This window comes from Molossus molossus, unplaced genomic scaffold (genome assembly GCF_014108415.1).
Source record: "Molossus molossus isolate mMolMol1 unplaced genomic scaffold, mMolMol1.p scaffold_m16_p_10, whole genome shotgun sequence".
Lineage (NCBI taxonomy): Eukaryota > Metazoa > Chordata > Mammalia > Chiroptera > Molossidae > Molossus > Molossus molossus.
In genome coordinates, this window is record NW_023425345.1 from 62,675,165 (window position 1) to 62,695,349 (window position 20,185).

General features: G+C 35.2%; 1 protein-coding gene across 11 annotated transcripts in view; it reads right to left on the reverse strand.

Moving 5' to 3' along the window:
• The window catches only part of CNOT2 (CCR4-NOT transcription complex subunit 2), a 114,084-nt gene that overhangs the window by 39,639 nt on the left and 54,260 nt on the right, over window positions 1-20,185 (reverse strand). For 6 of the 11 annotated variants that reach the window (XM_036250718.1, XM_036250710.1, XM_036250711.1 and 3 more), the window contains exon 3: window positions 4,990-5,112. In XM_036250718.1, the coding sequence (XP_036106611.1) occupies window positions 4,990-5,112 (123 nt within the window). Of the gene's footprint in view, window positions 1-4,989; window positions 5,113-14,595; window positions 14,654-16,426; window positions 16,590-20,185 lie in introns of all 11 variants that reach the window. The other 5 variants (XM_036250713.1, XM_036250714.1, XM_036250715.1 and 2 more) reach the window with 3 other exon arrangements.

Genomic DNA, 20,185 nt, shown 5'->3' on the forward strand with positions numbered 1-20,185 from the left:
ATCTAAAATATAAATGGAAAAATATCCTCAGGTGAGGATTAATGAAAAAAAAAAAGGTTGCTGTTTGTCAAAATAAGGAAGTGGCTTATTCTTATCAGTTTTAAGAGTTTTTAAAAGTAAGGAACAAGGGTCACATTTCATGCTTTTACAGTATATTAAAACAAGGGAAAAGAGGTTCCTGTAAATCTGTCTTTTAAAATGATTATGCTTAAGAATCATCAAATGAGTGTAAAGACTCATTTAACTAAAAAAGATGCTAGCAATTAAAACATAAATATTTATTTTTTAAATTCTAAATTCCTTAGATTTTATTACCCCCAAAGAGTTGTCTGTTACATGTCTTATGTGAATGCTTTTCATTTTCTATAAGGATTTCATAAAGAAAATAATAATGGTAAAAAAGAAAAATATTAAGCTCATATCTGCCTATGATTTAATCTTTGAAAACATTTAAGTAACATCTGTAATATTTATAAAACTCCTTTATATCTCAAAACAACAAATTCAGCATTCTCTAGGAAAACACATATAATGCAGGCATATCTTGAAATAAAAGGTCTTGGAAAATAAGAAGTAGGCTCAAAGAACTACTTAGCAACTTAATTAGCACATAATCTCATAATGAATAGTTTCCCATATACTTCTACAATCATGTATATGGTGAAGAAATGGTTACAGTTTATGCTCTGTGAATAGGGTAAATAAAAAAATTAGTTGTTTTTTTGTTTTGTTTTCTTTGGCAACTGGCTTAAAGAGTCCCTCAACCACTAGACAGTTCTCCTTTATCTTTAAATTACAGTTTAAAATTATTTTCTCACTGTTCCCAGAGAAAAAAAATTATAAAAGTATCTGTCATTTATTTAGTACTGAAAAAACATTTACTGTCTTCTAAAAGTGTTGCACATAGTTATCCATTCAATCCTGATAAGCACCCATGAGTCATGTATTATTTCTATTTTATAGATGAGAAAAAAGAGATACACAGAGAGACTAAGTAACTTGCCCAAGGACACATAGCTAGAAAATTATGCGGCTGAGATATAAACTCATGTACGTAGTAGGATTTTTACAGTCCACATTCCCAATCAACAAAAACTAATAAAAGAGTTTTGTAACATAGTTGGCTATAAATATATACACAATCAAACTATTCTATAAATGAGTAAAAACCAATCAGAAAAATACAATAAAAATGGCCACCCTACTTATTAAAAGGCATAAAGGACAAAAGAACTAAAAAACAAACATATTCTACTTAAAGAAGATACACATTAGTATAAGAGTGCAAAAATAAAAAATATTTTTATAAAGGATGGGAAAGACCTTACCTAAGATGTGAAAATTGCCTATAAACTACAACTATGTTGTAGTTCTGCCACAGAATCAGTATTATAAACAGAACAAAAGAGTTCAGTAAAAGACCCAAGAATACATCAGACATTAGAATATAATAAGGAAGAAATTTCAGTGAGCCATAAATGAAAGGTCTAACCCAGGGAAGGTCAAATTACTGAATACAGGCCAAGCCCAGCATATTGCTTATACTTGTAGAGTACATGAACCAAGAGCATTTTTAAAAACATTTTAAATAGTTATATAAATACCTACTTAATATTCTTTAATTAATCTCTTGGCATGCAAAACCTAAAATATTTACTGCCTGGTCATTTATGGAAAAGTTTTCTGACTGGTGATATAATTATACATGGTGTAGGGACAACTGAATACTCAGAGTACGGGAAAATCTGGCACCACAAAATGTATACCTTAAAACCAAAATACATTTCTAATGAACTAAGTTATATGTGAAGAATGAAGCACAAAAGTACTAGTAGAAAGTAGTTTGGAAAAAGTCTAAGTATGATCTCAAAAACAGAAACAAACAAACAAAAAATGATGAATCATATTCAGTAAAAAAGATAAACATTTTATATTTAAAAAACTACAAACTAAATTGAAAACAAATTACTGAGAAAATATTTGTAACAAATGACAATATTAATCTTAATATACAGAAAACATCAACAAACAAGATAACTATCTCAAAAGAAAATAGCACAGAAATAGGTAATCCACAAAGGAAGAAGTACAAATGGTCACTACATGGAAAAGACACATCACTCTGTGTGTGTGCATGTGTATAAAGTTAACACTATTTTACTGCACATTAAAACAAGAAGCTTCTTTTGTCTCTTGGCAAAGACTGAAATGTAATAGCCGGTATTTTTGAGGACATGAACAATGTTGATGAAAGTAAAAACTGCTACAAGCTTTCTAATAGAAACTATGTCAGTATGTCCCAGAGAAATAACATTTGTAAAATAAAAGTATTTAAAGTATAAAATTAAAATTTTATCAATTAATTATTCCTGATTGTCAACATTATGGGTAACTTTTCTTCCATGAATATTTTCAAAATTTTGTGTAATACTCCTGTACTATTTTATAATTTAAAAAAGTATTAACAGCCCTGGCCGGTTTGGCTCAGCGGTTGGAGCGTCGGCCTGCGGTCCGGAGAGACCCGGGTTCGATTCCTGCTAAGGGCATGTGCCTCGGTTGCAGTTTGTCCCCGGCCCTGGTTGGTCGTGCGGGTGGCAGCCACTCGATGTGTCCCTTCACATCGATGTTTCTCTCTCTCTCTCTCCCTCCCGCTCTATCTGAACAAAAAATGGAAAAATGTCCTCGGGTGAGGATAAAAAAAAAAGTATTAACAGCAGCAAAAATTCGTAAGTAGTTAGTATATATATATATATTATTATTATTCCCCTTTTACAGATGAGAAAACTGAGACTTGGAGAAGTTCTTGCTAATAGACAAAGTAAAGATCCAAATACATACCTCTAATTGCTTTAGAGCCCAAATTCTTAATTCCTATGTCTTATTACTTTCTTAATTAATTAATTCACCAGAGTTTTATGAATCAATTCATTCTGTGTTAGTTCTGTAACAAACAATTACATTGGAACGCTAACCAATATATGTGAGTATGAGAGTGGATGTAAATAATTCTGACTAAAATACTTTGCTCTGAAGAAGACAGGTATCTCTATCATTTTTCTCTTCACATACTTTATTTCAGATTCAGTTTGAAAGTTTCATATCTTCCTAATTGGAATAAGTGCTTTTCATCAGTAAGTAACATTCCACTGCCACTTTTCCATCAAACTTAACTTGTGCTACCATCATAGTAACACACACGGATTAGTTTTATAGTTTCTGCAGTGATGCTACCAGAAAGACATCCCAAATTCTTTAACTATAAGATCAATAATTAAACATGCAACTCATGTAAACTATAATTCCATTATAATTTGTAGCAAATAACTTAGAGCAGTAATAACAGAAGATTAAGTAGATGACATTATTCTGAGTTATTAAACTGCACACTAATTATAAATAAAGCCACCATACACAAATAATGCAATTGACAGTTTGTTGCCAAAATGACACAATATTCAAATATAGGGGAAATAACACCAAAACAGAAGGGAAAAATTGTAAAGCCCACTGAAATCCTAACTTAAACCTACATTAAGCCAATTTATGAAATTCTTAAAGACACAGGAAGTGATTTACTAATGATAAACTTTAATGAAAAAATGAAAGCACTTTGTTACATATCTTAGAATTTTATAACTGTTTAAACATCACTAAGAATCTCACTAGGTTAATAACTATAGTAGATTATTACATAGACAGAGAAATTAGGAATAGCAAGTTTATAAACAAACAAAAAAAAGCACAAAGTACAAAATGCAACTGGTTTGACTAAGTAAATAGCAGGTCCTCATATAATGTTGCTTCATTATAACATTGGTGAGAGGGGGAAAAAAAAATCAATTCCCACTGGGGACCACTGACTGTATGGTGTGCACATTCTCCCTATGTCTGTCTGTGTGGGTTTTCTCCAGGTGTTCTGGTTTCTTCCCATGTCCCAAAGATGTTAACATTAGGTTCACTGGTATGTCTAAATTGTCCCAGTCTGAGTTAGTGTGGATGTAACGTGTTTATGAGGGTGCCCTACAATGCAATGGTGTCCTGTACAAGGTTGGGTCCCACCTTGAGCCTTGAGCTGCCAGACAGGCTCTGGCCACTTGCAACCCTGACCTAGAATAGATAGGTTGGAAAATAATTCTCTTACTTGTTTTTAATAAGCTTTCTTAAATGTATATACAGCTCATGTTTATTTCAATGGTTAATATTAGAAGTGTTACAGAGATTTAAAAAGTATGGTGATGTTTTCATGACTAAATATGCTGTAGGAGCTTAACTTTTGTTTATATAAATTAGCCTATGGTAAAATTGGTTTTGTTACATGTCGTTTTGCTTAAAGTGCAGTTTCCAAGAATCTACTGATGATGTTAAGTGAAGACTTACTATATATAGTGTATCATTTAAAGCAGTTTACCAGAATTTGAAAATAACAATTGAATTCATTTAAAATAGTTTATCAATTGGATAATTATGACTTTGCTATTCCTAAATCCTTTCTTCTAGCCTTCCTAAGCACTAAATTCACACCTCTATATGATCTTCCATGTTTTGAATACAATTCTTCAAAATTTTTCTATTATAGTATCCCCACAACTGAACATTGGAGAAATGCTGTTTCTGAAGCCTAGGATTATAGCCAGAAGATTACAAAGCAAAGGTAAAGTTTCACTGAAGCCTTCCATTATATCTTGAAATCTTTCTATTCTATATACACAAATTTTTTTCAAAAATCGATCTTGAAGCAATACCATATTTACCCCATGTCTTTGAGTACTTCCTACCACAGTATTACCATATCCCAACTTGAGAATCATAGAACATTTTGTCGCCCATTAATGTAAGCTCATCATCTTTGTATCCCAGAGCCTAGAAATGTGCTTAAAACACAGTCATTCAACCAAAGATGGTGCACTGCAGTTCATATACTGCTTTTCAGGAACCAGAGAGAGACAGGTATATACCAGTGAGTAAACACAACGTAACTGATTAACTTACATCTTTTTCTGACCGATGTGGAAACATAGAAGACTGGCTGTAGTACATATTTTCGTCATGGTAGTCACTGTCGACCCCCTCTACAAACTTCTTTCTTGAAGCACCAAACATGCTGTTTGTCACCTAAACAAAAATATTGCTTTTATCAAGAATAATATTTTGGAAAATATCAAGCTTTACTTTATTCTTATATGGAACCAGAAAATGAAGGGAGCATTTCTAAGATGAAGAAATAGACCAACTAAGGGCTATTGGGACACATTAAAGTAATAAATCTGAGTATAACAATATAGTATTAAATGTTTACTCCCAGGCCCTAAAAGTAAGAGGAGAAATGTAAAGCCTGTCTTATTCAATGATTCTATTTAAAAGAAATAAATATGACTTATTCCTGAAAAAATAGCAACCCAAGCATAATTTTCTCATACAAAGATTTTTTTTGAAATTAAGTTTGGATTTAATTATTCAAAATCTTCACATGCATCTTCAGTATTAGTCTTTGTAAACACTATAGCTACTTAGTAAATTCGCTGTTTTCCAGAGCATATGATCTTCACTTACAATCTAAGTTTATTAAGACATTGTACTTTCCGAGTCAGTATATAATGGCACACAGGGAATTTTATCTGAAGCCATAGTACCCACTCATACAACATTTAGAATAAATTTTTCATTCATCATCCTGATCTAAATTTATAAACTCTATTACATAATCTGCTTACTCTTTTGCTTTTTAAGTCTCTACCAAATCCAACACTAGTACTTTTGAATGCACACCAACATTAATAATTAGTAAATCTGTGCTAATTTTTACTTGTTATTTTTTTTTTAAGGTTACCTCTACAAAGTTTCCAAAGCTATCAGTTCAGGTTATTTAGGTCAATGTGCAAACTGAAATGTCACGATAGAAGAGATTTATAAAGACCTGAATACATAGTGACCACATCTTTCCACAAAAATTTTTGGGAAAAAACATCAAATTTGATAACTGTACACTCATTATGAATAAGGGTACTTTTTTCAACTAAAAGAAATGAACACTTTTACTTCTCATTTCAAAATGAAACACTGTAGTGACTATTGTCAGTAGATATGGTGAACTAATATGATGCAGACTTTAAAGGCAAGCTGATGTGCCTGTTTATTGAAAGCACCCATGCTATTTAATAATTGCTTTATATCTTAAGTTCCTTTTGTATCTTAAGAAAACTCAAAAATTTAACTATTCTTGTTAAAGTTTGAGAAAAAGCTAGTCAATTAAATACAAACAACAGTGAAAAACAGCTTAATCACTGTTTTGCTATATGTTTTAGGTGTGAAATATGGAGAAATATCTTCTTTTTTTTTTTTTTTATCCTCACCTGAGGACATTTTTGCATTTATCTTCAGATAGAGCAGGAGGGAGAGAGGGGGGAAGAGAGAGAGAAAAATCGGTGCGAGAGAGACACATCGACTGGTTGCCACCCACACGACCCCAACGGGGGCTGGGAACAAACTGCAACAGAGTTATGTGCCCTTAGTGGGAACCGAACCAACCCAGGACTCTCTGGTCCAGGGGCGGATGCTCTAACCACTGAGCAAAACTGGCCAGGGCTTAAAGGGTCTATTACTTTGTTAGAACATACTTAATCTTCTCTGGGCAAAGGACCCCCTTGGTGAAATCTCAGGAAAGCTCTTCTATCATTCTGAATGTAATTTCAGGGATTAGGAGCCCTTATGCCCATCCACTGACCCCCTAAATAGTCACTAACAGAAAAAACAAGTATTTTTAGTGAGTTTAACTTCAGAGAAGTAACAGGGAGGAAAGTATTTTACAATCTACAAATTAAGGCTCTTTACATATGAGATTTTAAATGTTTGTTTTGTAAACGTTAAGGATATAATTAATTCTCTTTCAAGAACCATTACTATTTGTCTAAGAAAGGACAAATGAGAAAATGACACACTTACAGAATTTAATAAAATTCCAGGAGAATACCAGAGTATCTCTCATCAAATTTAACACCCATAAATTAACTCAAATAGATACAAAGTAAACTTCTTTTGACAGTTTTTACACATTTATCTTCAAAACCAATTAGACTCCTAGAATTCCAAAACTGAAATTGACTGTACAGAACAAAAACTTCATGCTAATATTGTGTAAAGGTTTTACTGTTTTGAAAGCAAAACTAAATATCTGAAGTGCCCCAGGCATAGAAAAACAGAAATGTTCCTTTTCCATCAATACCAAATTTTCCCAGATTCACTGTGCGTTTATGTGTGCCAGAGAAAGAAAACACAAATATGCAGAAATTCATTTTTGTTTTATGTGCTAAATCACACATCAGTAAAAATACTAATTATTCTTACATGCTTTATGCAAAAAAAAGAAAAAAAAAGAGAGAGGTAAGAATGTAATACTCTGCTCTCCAAATGCAAACCCCAGTCCAGGGATGCATGGGTACTGAGATGAAACAAAGAATTTTCTAATCCAGGCAAAATCCAAAAGACAGGGGGAAAAAAGACAACATAGTTTTTTCATTAAAGCTAGTTTAATTTAACTTTAAATGTCCTGTCCTTTATTCCATATAGTATAATGTAATGGGGTAGGAAAACTTTTAGAATAATAGCCAGGAAGGGTGGAAATGGGAAGATAAAAAAGCAGAGAAAGAAGTAAGGGAACCAATTAGGCAAAGACCTATATAGGAAGTTCATTCAATACAGAGGAAATAGCAAGATCCTCAGTGGTGTGACCCAAGCAGCATGGACCTAGTAGAAAATGACAGGAAATGAAGTCGGAGATATTAGTGAGGGCCAGATCATGTTGTGACTGGCAGGCCTGAGGGACAGCGGATTTTATTCTATGTGAGGTGGGAAGTTAAGAGAGGGTTTTGGCCCAAGTGGCTCAGCTGGTTGGAGCGTTGTTCTGTGCACCAGTGCTTAGTTCGATCCTCAATTGGTGTGCATATGGGAGGCAACCAATTGCTGTTTCTCTCTTGCATCAATGTTTCTTTCTCTCTCAAATCAACAGAAACATACCCTAAAATGAGGATTTAAAAAAAAGAAAGAGGGTTTTGGGGCAGGTTAAGATTGATATAATTTGGCACATACATTTTTAAATGACTGGAAGCTACTCTGTAAGAACTGAACAAAAGAGGAGACAAGAGTGGAAGCAGGGAAACAGGCTGGTAAGAGATTACGGTGGCTCAGACTGCGGTGGCAGTGGTAGAAGTGATTAGAAATGGTTAGATAAAGGATATATTTTGAGAGAGAGCTGACACTAATAAATAGATAGATGGATAGATGATAATATGAAAGGGTAAAATGACTTCCTGGAACAGAGAAGTAGAAATCAAAGGAACCTAAATATCAATTTTTATCAATTTCAAAGAAATATGTCAACACTATTTTGAAATATACCGATATTATTATTGGTTATGCCATTTATATTAAAGTCAACTTGGTAAATTTGAAAAATTAATTTAAAAATAAATCATACTTCATTTTACATCACTACATATAAACTTTGTTATAATCTTTGGTATGTATAATGTCATTTTTTTTCAAGCAAACATATCAAGGGCTTATATCTATTTTGTTAACAACCACCTTCTCTCCCAATTCTCATACTAGATGTTATAACAAATGAGAAATAAAAATTGATTTTTATCCAGAAAGAACAGGAATATGTATATATAAAAAACAATGTTTCTTAAGAATTTCTGGACCACAGATCTAAAACATTTAATCAAGCCATTTTTGCTTTCCTTTTCCACAGGAACTAACCAGAACGTATTGTGTGAGTTTGTGTGAGTGTGTGTGAGAGAGAGAGAGAGAGAGTGTGTGTGTGTGTACTTCATTATTTAACTTGGACTAGCTAGAAATTCTTAAGGTATGACATTCTCAACAATTTAAATACAGTATTTCAAAGCCAAATGCAGTAAATCAGAATAATCTCAGAAAAAGGATTCACAAAATCTCAAACTTGAGATAATCGTAACCAACAATTTCTGACTGGTAAAGTAGCTCTTGATCCAGGTGTGATAAATGGAAATTACAGAACAGAAGAAATAAAAGGCAAGGTCTAAAGCTTTTTAAATGGCCAGAGAAACATACCTAGGACACTTCATAAATAAAACTTGAAAATATGCATGTATGTGTCTATGTGTATAGATATAAACAGGAAAGGTTTAAAACGACTCAGCTCATACCCAAGGCAGTACAGTATTTAATCTTACACAAAATTTCCTTCAGCAAGGCCTCTAGTGAGGAACCTACTCTGAAACCTATTTGTTGCCTATAATACTGGCAAATGGTGGCCCATGCATAAAAGTGTAGTCCCAAGGGACACAAACAAATCTAATGATGGAGTGGTCCTTTTCCTGATAACAAACAAATGTAGTTTGATTTCAAAATCTATCTTTAGTCTTAACTCAAGATTCTAGCAGCATATTTTAAAGTGCTGCTAACATTTCTACCTCAGAGTACAGTTTAATAAACTAAATCGGTAATATTTAAAACTGATCTACTGAGTTACTTTGTCTTGCTTTGTTCTGCATACTCATCATGTTCTATCCTTCCGTCAGAGTGGCTTTCACATCTGTTTTTGACATTCTTCCTATTATCATCTTAGTTTAAACTGAACTAGAGTTTTTCAGCCTCCTAACTGGTCTCCCTTCACATTTCAATAAACATGCTGAAGATTTACCAAACAAATTATGCCAGAAACTGTATTAATGAAGAGAAAAACTGAATAGGTAACAGCCCCAAGTCTTGAACAGCTCACAGTCTAGCTAGGAGACAGACCTATACACAAACAATTACAAAATAAAAATCTACACAGGTGAGTTGGGAACACAAATAAGGGAATATCTAACTGTCTGAGGGAAACAGACTGAAAGATTTTATTGTAAAAGAAGTAATGTTTGGGAGAGCAAAGCCTTGATAAAAAAAAGAAAATACAAGTGTGTGGGGTGGGAGCAAACTTTGGCATGAAACAGCAAGTGCAAATGCTCAGAAATGAGAGAGAGCCCAAGAAACAACAAAATGTTACAATATACCCAAGTAACATGGACAATGTTTGTAAGGACAGTGATAGCTGCTAAGCAAAAGTAAGCAGGATATCCCTTCACGTCGATGTTTCTCACTCTCTCTCCCTTCCTCTCTCTCCCTCCCATTCTATCTGTATCAAAAAAATGGAAAAAATATCCTCGGGTGAGGATTAAAAAAAAAAAAAGTAAGCAGGATAGAGGAGGACAAAAGTATTGGCAGGAAAACCAGGTTTCAAAAATCTAGGTAATGAACTAAGCAAGACTTCCCAGCTTGACTGACACTTTATTATGCCATATTAATAACTACTACATCTACTTTGTCACTTTCCTATTCTCGTATCTCTTGTTAATGTCCCCTACCTAAGGATACTGACCAAGATTCCTGAGATCATGACCTTAAAACAACTTTGCAGCAGCAATTATCTCAAAATCCAACACAAACCTTATGCCTCATCTTAATTTGGGTTATTCTTAATTGTTCCTGTTCATGATCTCTCAAAAATGCCATACGTAACCCCTGTGATCGTCAAAAACTGAAACTCAAGCTGATCAAACTAACTCTAAATATTTACTGAAATCATCCATATCTTTCCATCTCTGTCACTTGCTAGCACCTCCAATATTCCCCAAACAGGTCTTTATCCATTCTTATTTCCCTTAAAACTACTTTCCCATATAAGCCAAAGTGAATTTTTAAAATAAAAATTGAATTGTCATGGCGCTCATGATCAAAATGCTTCAACAGCTTGCCACATGAATAATAATGTTTACAAAGCCCTAGGTAATCTCTTTGACCATAATTTTCTCAACAGGTCCCCTGCCACCAAAAAACTGCTGCCACACTTTGTTACTCAAACACAAGTTCTTTTTTTTTCTTTTATTTATTGATTTTAGAGAGAGAGTGACAGAAACCTCGATAAGAGAGAACATCGACCAGCTGCCTCCTGCATGCCCCCCACTGGGGATCTGGCCCACACCTGGGCATGTGCCCTGACCAGAAATAGAACTGGTGACCTCTTGGTGCATGGGTCGACACTCAACCACTGAGCCACACTGACCGAACCAAATACAAGTTCTTTTCCACCTCATGGCCTCTGCATAATCCTGACACCTCTACTTAGAATGCTCTTTCTCCCATTATTTGAAACTTTCACACTAAGTTAGGACTGCTGATTTACACATTCACTGAAAATACTTTATCATAACTAGAATTATATTATAGTAAGAAATAACTCTTTTTGATCACTTACTATGTGCCAGGCAATATATTCTAAATGTTTTAAAATGTTTTTACTCATGTAACTCTCATAATTTACTTAGTATAGTAGTCCTCCCCACCTTATCCTTAGGGGATATGTTCCAAAACCCTCAATGGATGCCTGAAACCTTGGATAATACCAAAACTTATATATACTATGTTTTTTTTTCCCTAAATATACATACCTATAATAAAGTTTAATTTATGAATTAGGCACAGTAAGAGAATAACAATAACATGATAAAACAGAACAATTAAAAAATATACGGTAATAAAAGTTATGTAAATGTGGTCTGTCTCTGCCTCTCCTTCTCTCCCCCATAACTGATCTGATAACCATGATGGCTACTAATTGACTAAGAGTTGGGTAGCATATACAGTGTGGCTATGCTGGACAAAAGGATAACTAATGTCCCAGGAAAGATGGAATGAGAGCGCCTGAGATTTGATTATGCTACTCAAAACAGCATGCAATTTAAAATGTATAAATTTTTTATTTCTGTAATTTTCCATTTAATACTTCCCAATTGTGGTTGACTATGGGTATCTAAAACCACAGAAAACAAAACCATGGATAAGGAGGGACTCCTGTAATAATTACATAACTTACTTATGAAATCCTCATGCATTTACATATGTAGTCCTCGTTTTTACTCCTTTATTTTTAATCCTCACCCCAAAGATATTACAGTGATACCTCGGTTCTCGAACATAATTCGTTCCAGGAGGACGGTCGAGAACCGAATTGTTCGAGAACCGAAGCAATGAAACCCAATAGGAAAGCCTGACTCCACAAAGCGTGACTCTCTCTCTGCACTCACACTGATGACGCAAGCAAGGCGCGCTGGGCCGAATGAATGCCATTCGGCTCAACTCGGCTCATCTCGGAAGTCGAGTTCCAAATATTTGTTCGGATTCCGAGACAAAAGATTCTCGAATCTCCATTTGGTCGAAAACCGAGGCGTTCGAGAACCGAGGTATCACTGTATTTCCATTGATTTTTTTTTTTTTTTTAGATAAAGAAGAAGGAAGGGAGGAAAAAGGGTAGGGATAGAGAGAGAAAAAGCGGTGGAAGGAGAAACACTGATGTGAGAGAGACACATCGATAGGTTGCCTCCTGCATGGGCCCCAACTAGGATCAAGAATCAAACCTGTAACCCAGGTTATGGGCCCTTGACCAGGAATCTAACCCACAACCCTTCCGTGCGTGGACCGACACTCTGACCACTAAGTAACACTGGCCAGGGCTAGTCCTCGTTTTTAGATGAGAAAAATAAGAACCGAGAAGTTGAGTATATTTCCCAAAGTTCCATATCTGATAAGTGACAGAGATGGGATGTGAACCCAGACAATCTGCTAGAGTCCTACTGTTTAGCCACTATAGTACACTGACTCCCATACGTGCAACTAATAGTTTAATGTATGTATTCTCCCCAAATTGTAAGCTATGTGATGGGAGAAGCAGTAAGGGGCAAAAAGGGGGAAAGGGACAAAACTTATTTTGTGGTGAACAAGGGTAAGTGGAGGATGCAGCAATTAAATACTTGTGCACTGGCTAGAAGTATATGAAACAAAAGCCAGTCTCTACCAGACTTATTGTATCTATTTTAGAACGTTACATTAATTTTTTAAAAATTGTTCTGAAAAGAACACTATTACACCAATTAAAAATTACTACCCTGGCTGGTTTGGCTCAGCGGTTTGAGCGCTGGCCCATGGACCAAAGAGTCGCAAGTTTGATTGAGGCCAAAGGCAAGTGCTCTGTTGCGGTTTGTCCCTGGCCCTGGTTGGGGTCATGCAGGAGGCAGCCAATCGATGTCTCTCTCTCACAATGATCTTTCTCTCTCTAAAAAAATCAGTAAAAATGTATTTAAAAAAGTAAAAATAAATATTAGGCCCTAAGTTTATAAAATACAGGTGGAAGGACATATGACATTAGAAATCCTTTAAGTTTAGGATAGAAAACAAATCTTCTAAGCACAAAGAAAATTTTTAATGAGGAGGAATATTTTACACCAATCCTTAAGGGTGGGAAATCAATGTAATAAACAGGAAGAGAATCTAGAAGAAACTGGATGTGTGGTCTGCTTTGCTGGGGGATATGCACTGTGAGGATCTGTTTGAGACCTAAAATTCCTGGTGTCCCAAACTCTTCAAGTATGACATACTTTCTTTGAAGAAATGTTAGCAATTAGAGGCCATATTAAGTCTATTTTTCCCGGGTATAATTTTGAATGTCTTGTTATGTGCAAAAGAATCTAGAAATCCGTGAATAGGAATTATACAGGATAGATTTGGAAGGACTAAAGAATCAATTTTTGAAGTCTTTCTGAGAAGCAAGAGCCTAAAAGGATGGTATTATTGGGAAAAGTAGTGAAGACTCAGGGATACATTGCTAAAAATTATTTCTTAAAAGCATGCATTAAGAAAAAAAAAAAATACCACAGATGATGTACTGTAGAACTGTATGCCGGAAACCAATATAATTTTATTAACTAATGTCACCCCAATAAATTCAATAAAAAAGTAAAAAAGAAAAAATATACCTATATGTTAGACCACGATTTTCAGTCAAGACTAGCAGAAAATGCCAGTGTTGTCATTTTACACACACACACACACACACACACACACACACACACACACACACACGGCAGGGGGGGGTGGGAGGGGATAAGTGAATTTATCCAATAAACACTTGCTGAACTCTGCCCCAGATACTGTGCCTTCACTGCTTCTATACTTGTTTTTGTTAACCTCAAACCCAGAGATAGGTAGAAAGTTCCAGTGAAAAAGATGCATGAAGTTTCTGTTCCTGCAGATATTAAAAATATAGTTATCTGTCTAAAATCTTGGGAGAGAAAAACAGCATGTCTAAGGCTAGCGGAAGGAAACTAAAACTTGCCTCCTTCCAAGACCCTACCACGTAGCAAAATATTGAGTCTACAGATTTATGTCTTCCCCAACTTTTTTCTTAGCTTCTTTTGTGAAAATGAGTTTTCTGGTCCTGCTATACAAAGCGAAAAATATAAGGGGGGGGGGGGGGGTAACACCCTCCTTTAGACTATAATATTAATGGCTTGTTCAGTTTAAGGTTTTCCCTGTTTCGCATCTAACTAATAAGAAGTAAAATTATTTCTCACAACACTAGACTTTTTTACTTAATAATTTCTGAGATAGTTTTATGAGAAAAATAATGAATAAGAAACATATTATTTTTAAACAAAATGACTCACTGGTAAAATGGCCCAACATTACTCTCAAAATAGTGATGAGTGTAGCATTTTCCCCCAGCCTTTCCCACCACATACTTACCTGGGCAACTTCTTTCAACATTTGCTACTCTGGGGATTGGAAAGCTCAGAGCTGGAGGCTGAAGTGAAGAAGGAAAAGTTGGAGGGTGAGCCTGGCACCAGCCCCACACTAGGAGCTCCCCTGAGGTACCACAGCAGGGTTGACACTAAAGCTCTGAAGTTCAAACTCCAGCAAACGAAGAAAGGAGTTCATGACAAATGATGGGATTCTTCTGCTCTTTGAAAAATAGGAAATTATACTATAAAGATCTGAATGTCCAGTTTCAACATGACTCCCTGGGGTTCACATCTTCATTATATTTCCCAAGCCCAGATTTATCTCTCAGATTCAAAGTACAAAAGGGGACTGGGAGTGGTGGAGGGTACAGAGCTTTCTATAAACTTCCACATTTTTCTGAAAAATGAAAGGATAGGGCTTACCTGGCCATCTTGAAACTAAGATAAAAACATTAAAATACTTTGCCTATCCACTCCTTGTATACTTTCTCATTCTCCCAAGTACTCAACATGAAATTTAAGACTATCAGTAATAACACCAACCAGCAGAATGCCAGCTGACTTTATGGATGTATTGACATTCCTACAATTAGACCAAAAAGCTTTTTAAAAAACAAGGATAACTTTCGGTAAAAGTATATGCCTTGGGAATAATTTTTCTTTAAAGTGTCCCTCTCTGAATATATATATCTATAGATATATATATGACCCAACAATTAAAATTTTAATCAAACAAGATGATAGAGAAAAACTTAGACTTTTAAAGAAACTAATCTGAATATAAGACTTAGATAAGACCTGTTCACTTTTATAAAAATGTGAATACTTGTTCTATAATATAAAAAGTAAATCAACGAGCCCTGGCCAGTTTGGCTCGGCCCATGGACCAAACAGTTGAGGGTTTGATTCCAGATCAAGGGCACCTACCTCAGTTTTGGGTTTGATCCCCGGCCCCAGTCAGGGTCGTACAGGAGGCAACAAATCTATGTGTCTCTCTCACATCGCTGTCTTTCTGCCTCTCCCTCCCCTTGCTCCCTCCCACTCTATCTTACAAAAAAAAAAAAAAAAAAAAATCAGTAGAAAATATCTATCCTTGGGTGAGGATTAAAAAAAAAGTACATTAACGATTCTAAGAAAACTAGATTCTGACTATTATGAATACTCAAGCTGATAAAAACAGATCCTTATTTAAGTTATTTAAAGATAACATCTAGTCAGCAACATATTGAAGGTAGAAAATATTTTCAAAAAGTAAACTAAATATAGGAGTATCAGAAGGCTAAATTGTGTTATATGAAGCAGTTGAAAATGAAAAATATTCCTTCAGGAAGGGAACACAGGACCTTTAAAATATGTCTAAACATCTTGCCATATAAATTAATTCAATAAACATTCTGTGAGTATCTACTATGTAATGTGCTAGATATTCCATTTACACTCATATACTTTATTCATTTGATGCTCAGACTAAAGGAACATCACAAATCAGAGAGAGTAAAGGTGAAACACATTTACAATGGATTCTTGTACCATTACTATGGCCTCCAAGGCCTTAGTGAACTTAGCCTTCATTACTTCTCATCTCTTACCATTTTCCCCTTATCTTATTGTGTTCTGCCACACTGTGCTCCCACCCGCTCACCTCCCCTGATGTTCCTCAAACATACAGCATACTGTCTCCAGGACTTGGTACTTATATTCTTCAGGAATGCTCTTCCTCCAGATACCTATATCGCCTTACTTCAAGTATTGAGTCATCTTAGTAAGGATGTCCCTGTTTACTCTATTTAAAATTATACTGCCCTCTTCCCCAAACTCTTAATGGCTCTACTCACCTTTCCTACTTTATTTTTTTTTCTCCAGATTGTATCAGCATATAATTTACAATGCATTTAATTTCTTTTGTTTAATGTCTTTCTATGCTTTAAAATGTCAGCTCCACGGAAGTATTTGAGATCCTATTTCCCAGTATGTGACCTGTTTGGCTCAAATAAACTCCTATAAAAATTCACGCACACAAAAATATAAAATAAAACAGAATAAAATAAATTGTCAGCTCCACGAGAACAGAATTTGCTTGTTTTTTTGTTTACTTCAGTGTCCATGGGATCTGGAATAAGTGCCTGGCATGGAGTAGGCCCATAACATAAAGGTATCCTCATCTTACTCATGCATGCTGTTACTTGAATGTTATTTGATACTAACTGACCACTATAGCACATGCAAAAACTTTATGAGCCTATGAATTATTTCTTAAAGTATTGGAATAATGTCAAAAAATCAATGTTAAACTTTGTAGTTCTGTAAACATGAATGAATAAAACTTATTTTATGCCTTTTCCCACTGAAATTGACAACCACTTCAAAACTACCTAATAGACTACCAGAAACCTTCATTCTATGAAAAGTACCAGATGAGGATTTGGAGATTAAAACAAATTTTTCCACTTCCCAATTTTTTTTTCTCATTTAACTGCCTTTTTATTTTTAAAAAGGTTGTTTTGAGAGTATTTCAGACTTGTAAGTATTTGAGAATTGTAATTTAATATGACAGGACAGCACATGTCTCTTTTTTATCACAAAATCCCACTAGAAGAATTATACTACTTAGAGCCACTGGGTTGCACTGTAGTCCATGGGAATATGTACCTGGAGTTAGCTGAACAGTGCATGGCCTGTACACACTAATAGAGTGAGCCTGGTACAAAGTGTTTACCAAGTAAGTACTGCTCAAAGAACTTTATATATATATTACCTCAATCATTAACAAAACCTCTGTAAGCTTGTTACTTTTTCTCAAACTGAGGCACAGACAGGTAGAGCCCATAAGCTCTAGTTAAATTAAACAGTTATCATGGAGAATACCCAGCCCCTGCAACTCCAATGGATACCAAGAGTTTATTCTCCAGAAACACCCAAGTGGACAGGCTCCAAATTTTGAAAATTAGCCAAAGTGCTAGGGGTGAGGCATGGGTTTGAAAACTGAGGAATTAAGTAAAGATCTACATTCTGAACTGTGGAATCCTCAGCTTTCATTCCTTAAACTGCTCAAAAAAAATACCAATCAGATTAAGAATCACCCTTCTACACCACCTTGAAACCACACTTGACCTGAAAAACATGGGTTTGAATTGTGCAGGTCTACTTACACTTGATTTTTTTGTCCATAAATACTACAAATGTATTTTCTCTAATTTATGATTTTCTTAACATAGTGCTTTTATTTTCTCTAGCTTACTTTACTGTAACAATAAAGTATATAATACATATACCATACACAACATATGTTAATTGACTATTTATATTATTGGTAAGGCTTCCAATCAACAGTAGACTATCAGTAGTCAAGTTTTAGTGGAGTCAAAAGTTTTACGTGGATTTTTGACTACATGGGGGGGGGGGGGTCAACACCTCTAACCGACCATTATTCAAAACAAGCTGTCCACAAACGCTATTCTTATTTTTTAAAAACTTGTTATTTAGAAGTAATTTTAGACTTCAGAAGAGTTGTAAAAATATTAGAGCTCCAATATACCCCAACTTCCCCTAGTGGTAACATCTATATAACCACAGTACAAGTATCAAACTAAGAAATTAGATACTAAACAACTTCATACAGATTTCACTAGTTATTCCACTAATGTCTTTTTCCTATTCCAGGGTACACGTTACATTTAGTTTTATGTTTCCTTAATCTTCTCCAGCATCAGACTTTATCTCAGTCTTTCACAACATTTACAATGATATCAGTTACACTAATATAGCTCCACTGTAGAATGTACTGCAATTTCAGTGTATCTGATATTTCCTCTTGAATAGATCAAGGTTATAAAGCCACATCACCAAAGAAGTGATGTGTCCTTCTCAAGATCTCAAGTGCATCATATATGATGGATATATTCCTATGTGAGTGCACATGATGATACTGTGTCTTCTTACAGGTGATATTAACCTACATCTTGCTTAAGCTGGCATATCTGCCAATTTTCTACATTTTAAGTTACTATTTTCCCTTTTTAAATGATAAATGTTTTGCCTGGTCAGTGTGGCTCAGTGGTTGACCCATGCACCAAGAGGTCGCTGGTTCAATTCCTGGTCAGGGCACATATCCAGGTTGTGGGCCCAGACCCTGGATAGGGACATGCAGGAGGCGGCCAATCAATGTTCTCGCTCATCATTGTTTCTATCTCACTCCCTCTCACTTCCCCTCTCTCTCTAAAATCAATGAAGAAAAAAAGAATATTTTTAATGATAAATGTTTCGAAAAAAGTACTTTGAGAACATGAAAATATATGTCTGTCTTTCAATATAACTGAAATTTACTTGCTGATTTATACTGTTTTTACAAAATATATATGTATTGATGTTTATAGAGAGAAGAGGGAGAGAAAGAAACATCTATGTGAGAGCGGAACATCAATCTGTTGCCTCCTGCACACTCCCTACTGGGGGTTTGCCCAGGCATGTGCCTTAACAATGAATCAAATCCGCAACATGTTGGTGTGTGGGAACACTCAACCAACTGAGCCAAAAGGACCAGGGCCTGACTTGCACTGTTTTATGTTTCTTTTCAATTGCTGAGAACAGGTCTAATATTTCTGTGTATTGCACAACACAGTGTTTAACACAAGAGAAAGCAGTCAAACATTGACTGAATACTGACATAAAAGCTCATTCTCTTTATCAGGAATGCTTTATCAATCATCTTTTCAACCAAAATATAATTTTAAAAAACAAGATCTTAGGTCTTTTACTTCCCAACCAAGATGGAGTAGTAGGGACCTGCTTCCCTCTCACCTCACCTGAAATAACATAAAAATGGACAAAATATATTAAACGATGGTTTTCAGACATAGGACATCAGGAAGTGCAAGACAATAATCCCTGAGAGAAGAGAAAGAATTGGTGCGAGCACTACACCGGCCCTTGCTTACAGACTGAAGGAATTTCCAGGTTGTAATGCAGGTAGAGAAGAGTCCTGGTGGAGCCCAGAAATCTCCGTGAATTAAAGAAATGTTGCTGAGAGTCTAGGTAGGCCAAGGCAGCTAGAGTAAGCAGGCTGAAGTAACAGGGGAAGTGAGCTGCAAAGAGAGAGAGAGTTCTAGAGATCTGGAAAGGATCCCTCTAGAGTCATCAGCTAAGTACTGATTAGCATACGTATGTGAGGAAACTACCAAGGCTGGAAATAAAAGAGAGAAGAGACAATCTCCAAGGCTCACACAGGGCTATTCCCAAAAGCCAGAGTTAAAAAACACTGTAATTCACAGGGCATCAGAGTACTCAGAAGACTACAACCCCAGTGGTTGGGAAAAATTAACCCTAGACTAAAGGCTAATGTGATTCTGTCTAACAAGACATAAAAACACAAAAACAAAGGAAGTTTCAAATGTTTCTAAATAACTTAACAATGTCCCCAAGAAAGGTCAAGAATATTAACAGAAATACAAAAAATATATAGCAATGAACAGATAAAATTTCCAATGACTGGCATCCAAGTAGATATTACCAGGCATGCAAAGGGAAATAAAACACATAATAGGGAGGGGGGAAAAAACTAACAATCAACAGAAACAGACCCAGAAACGACACAGATG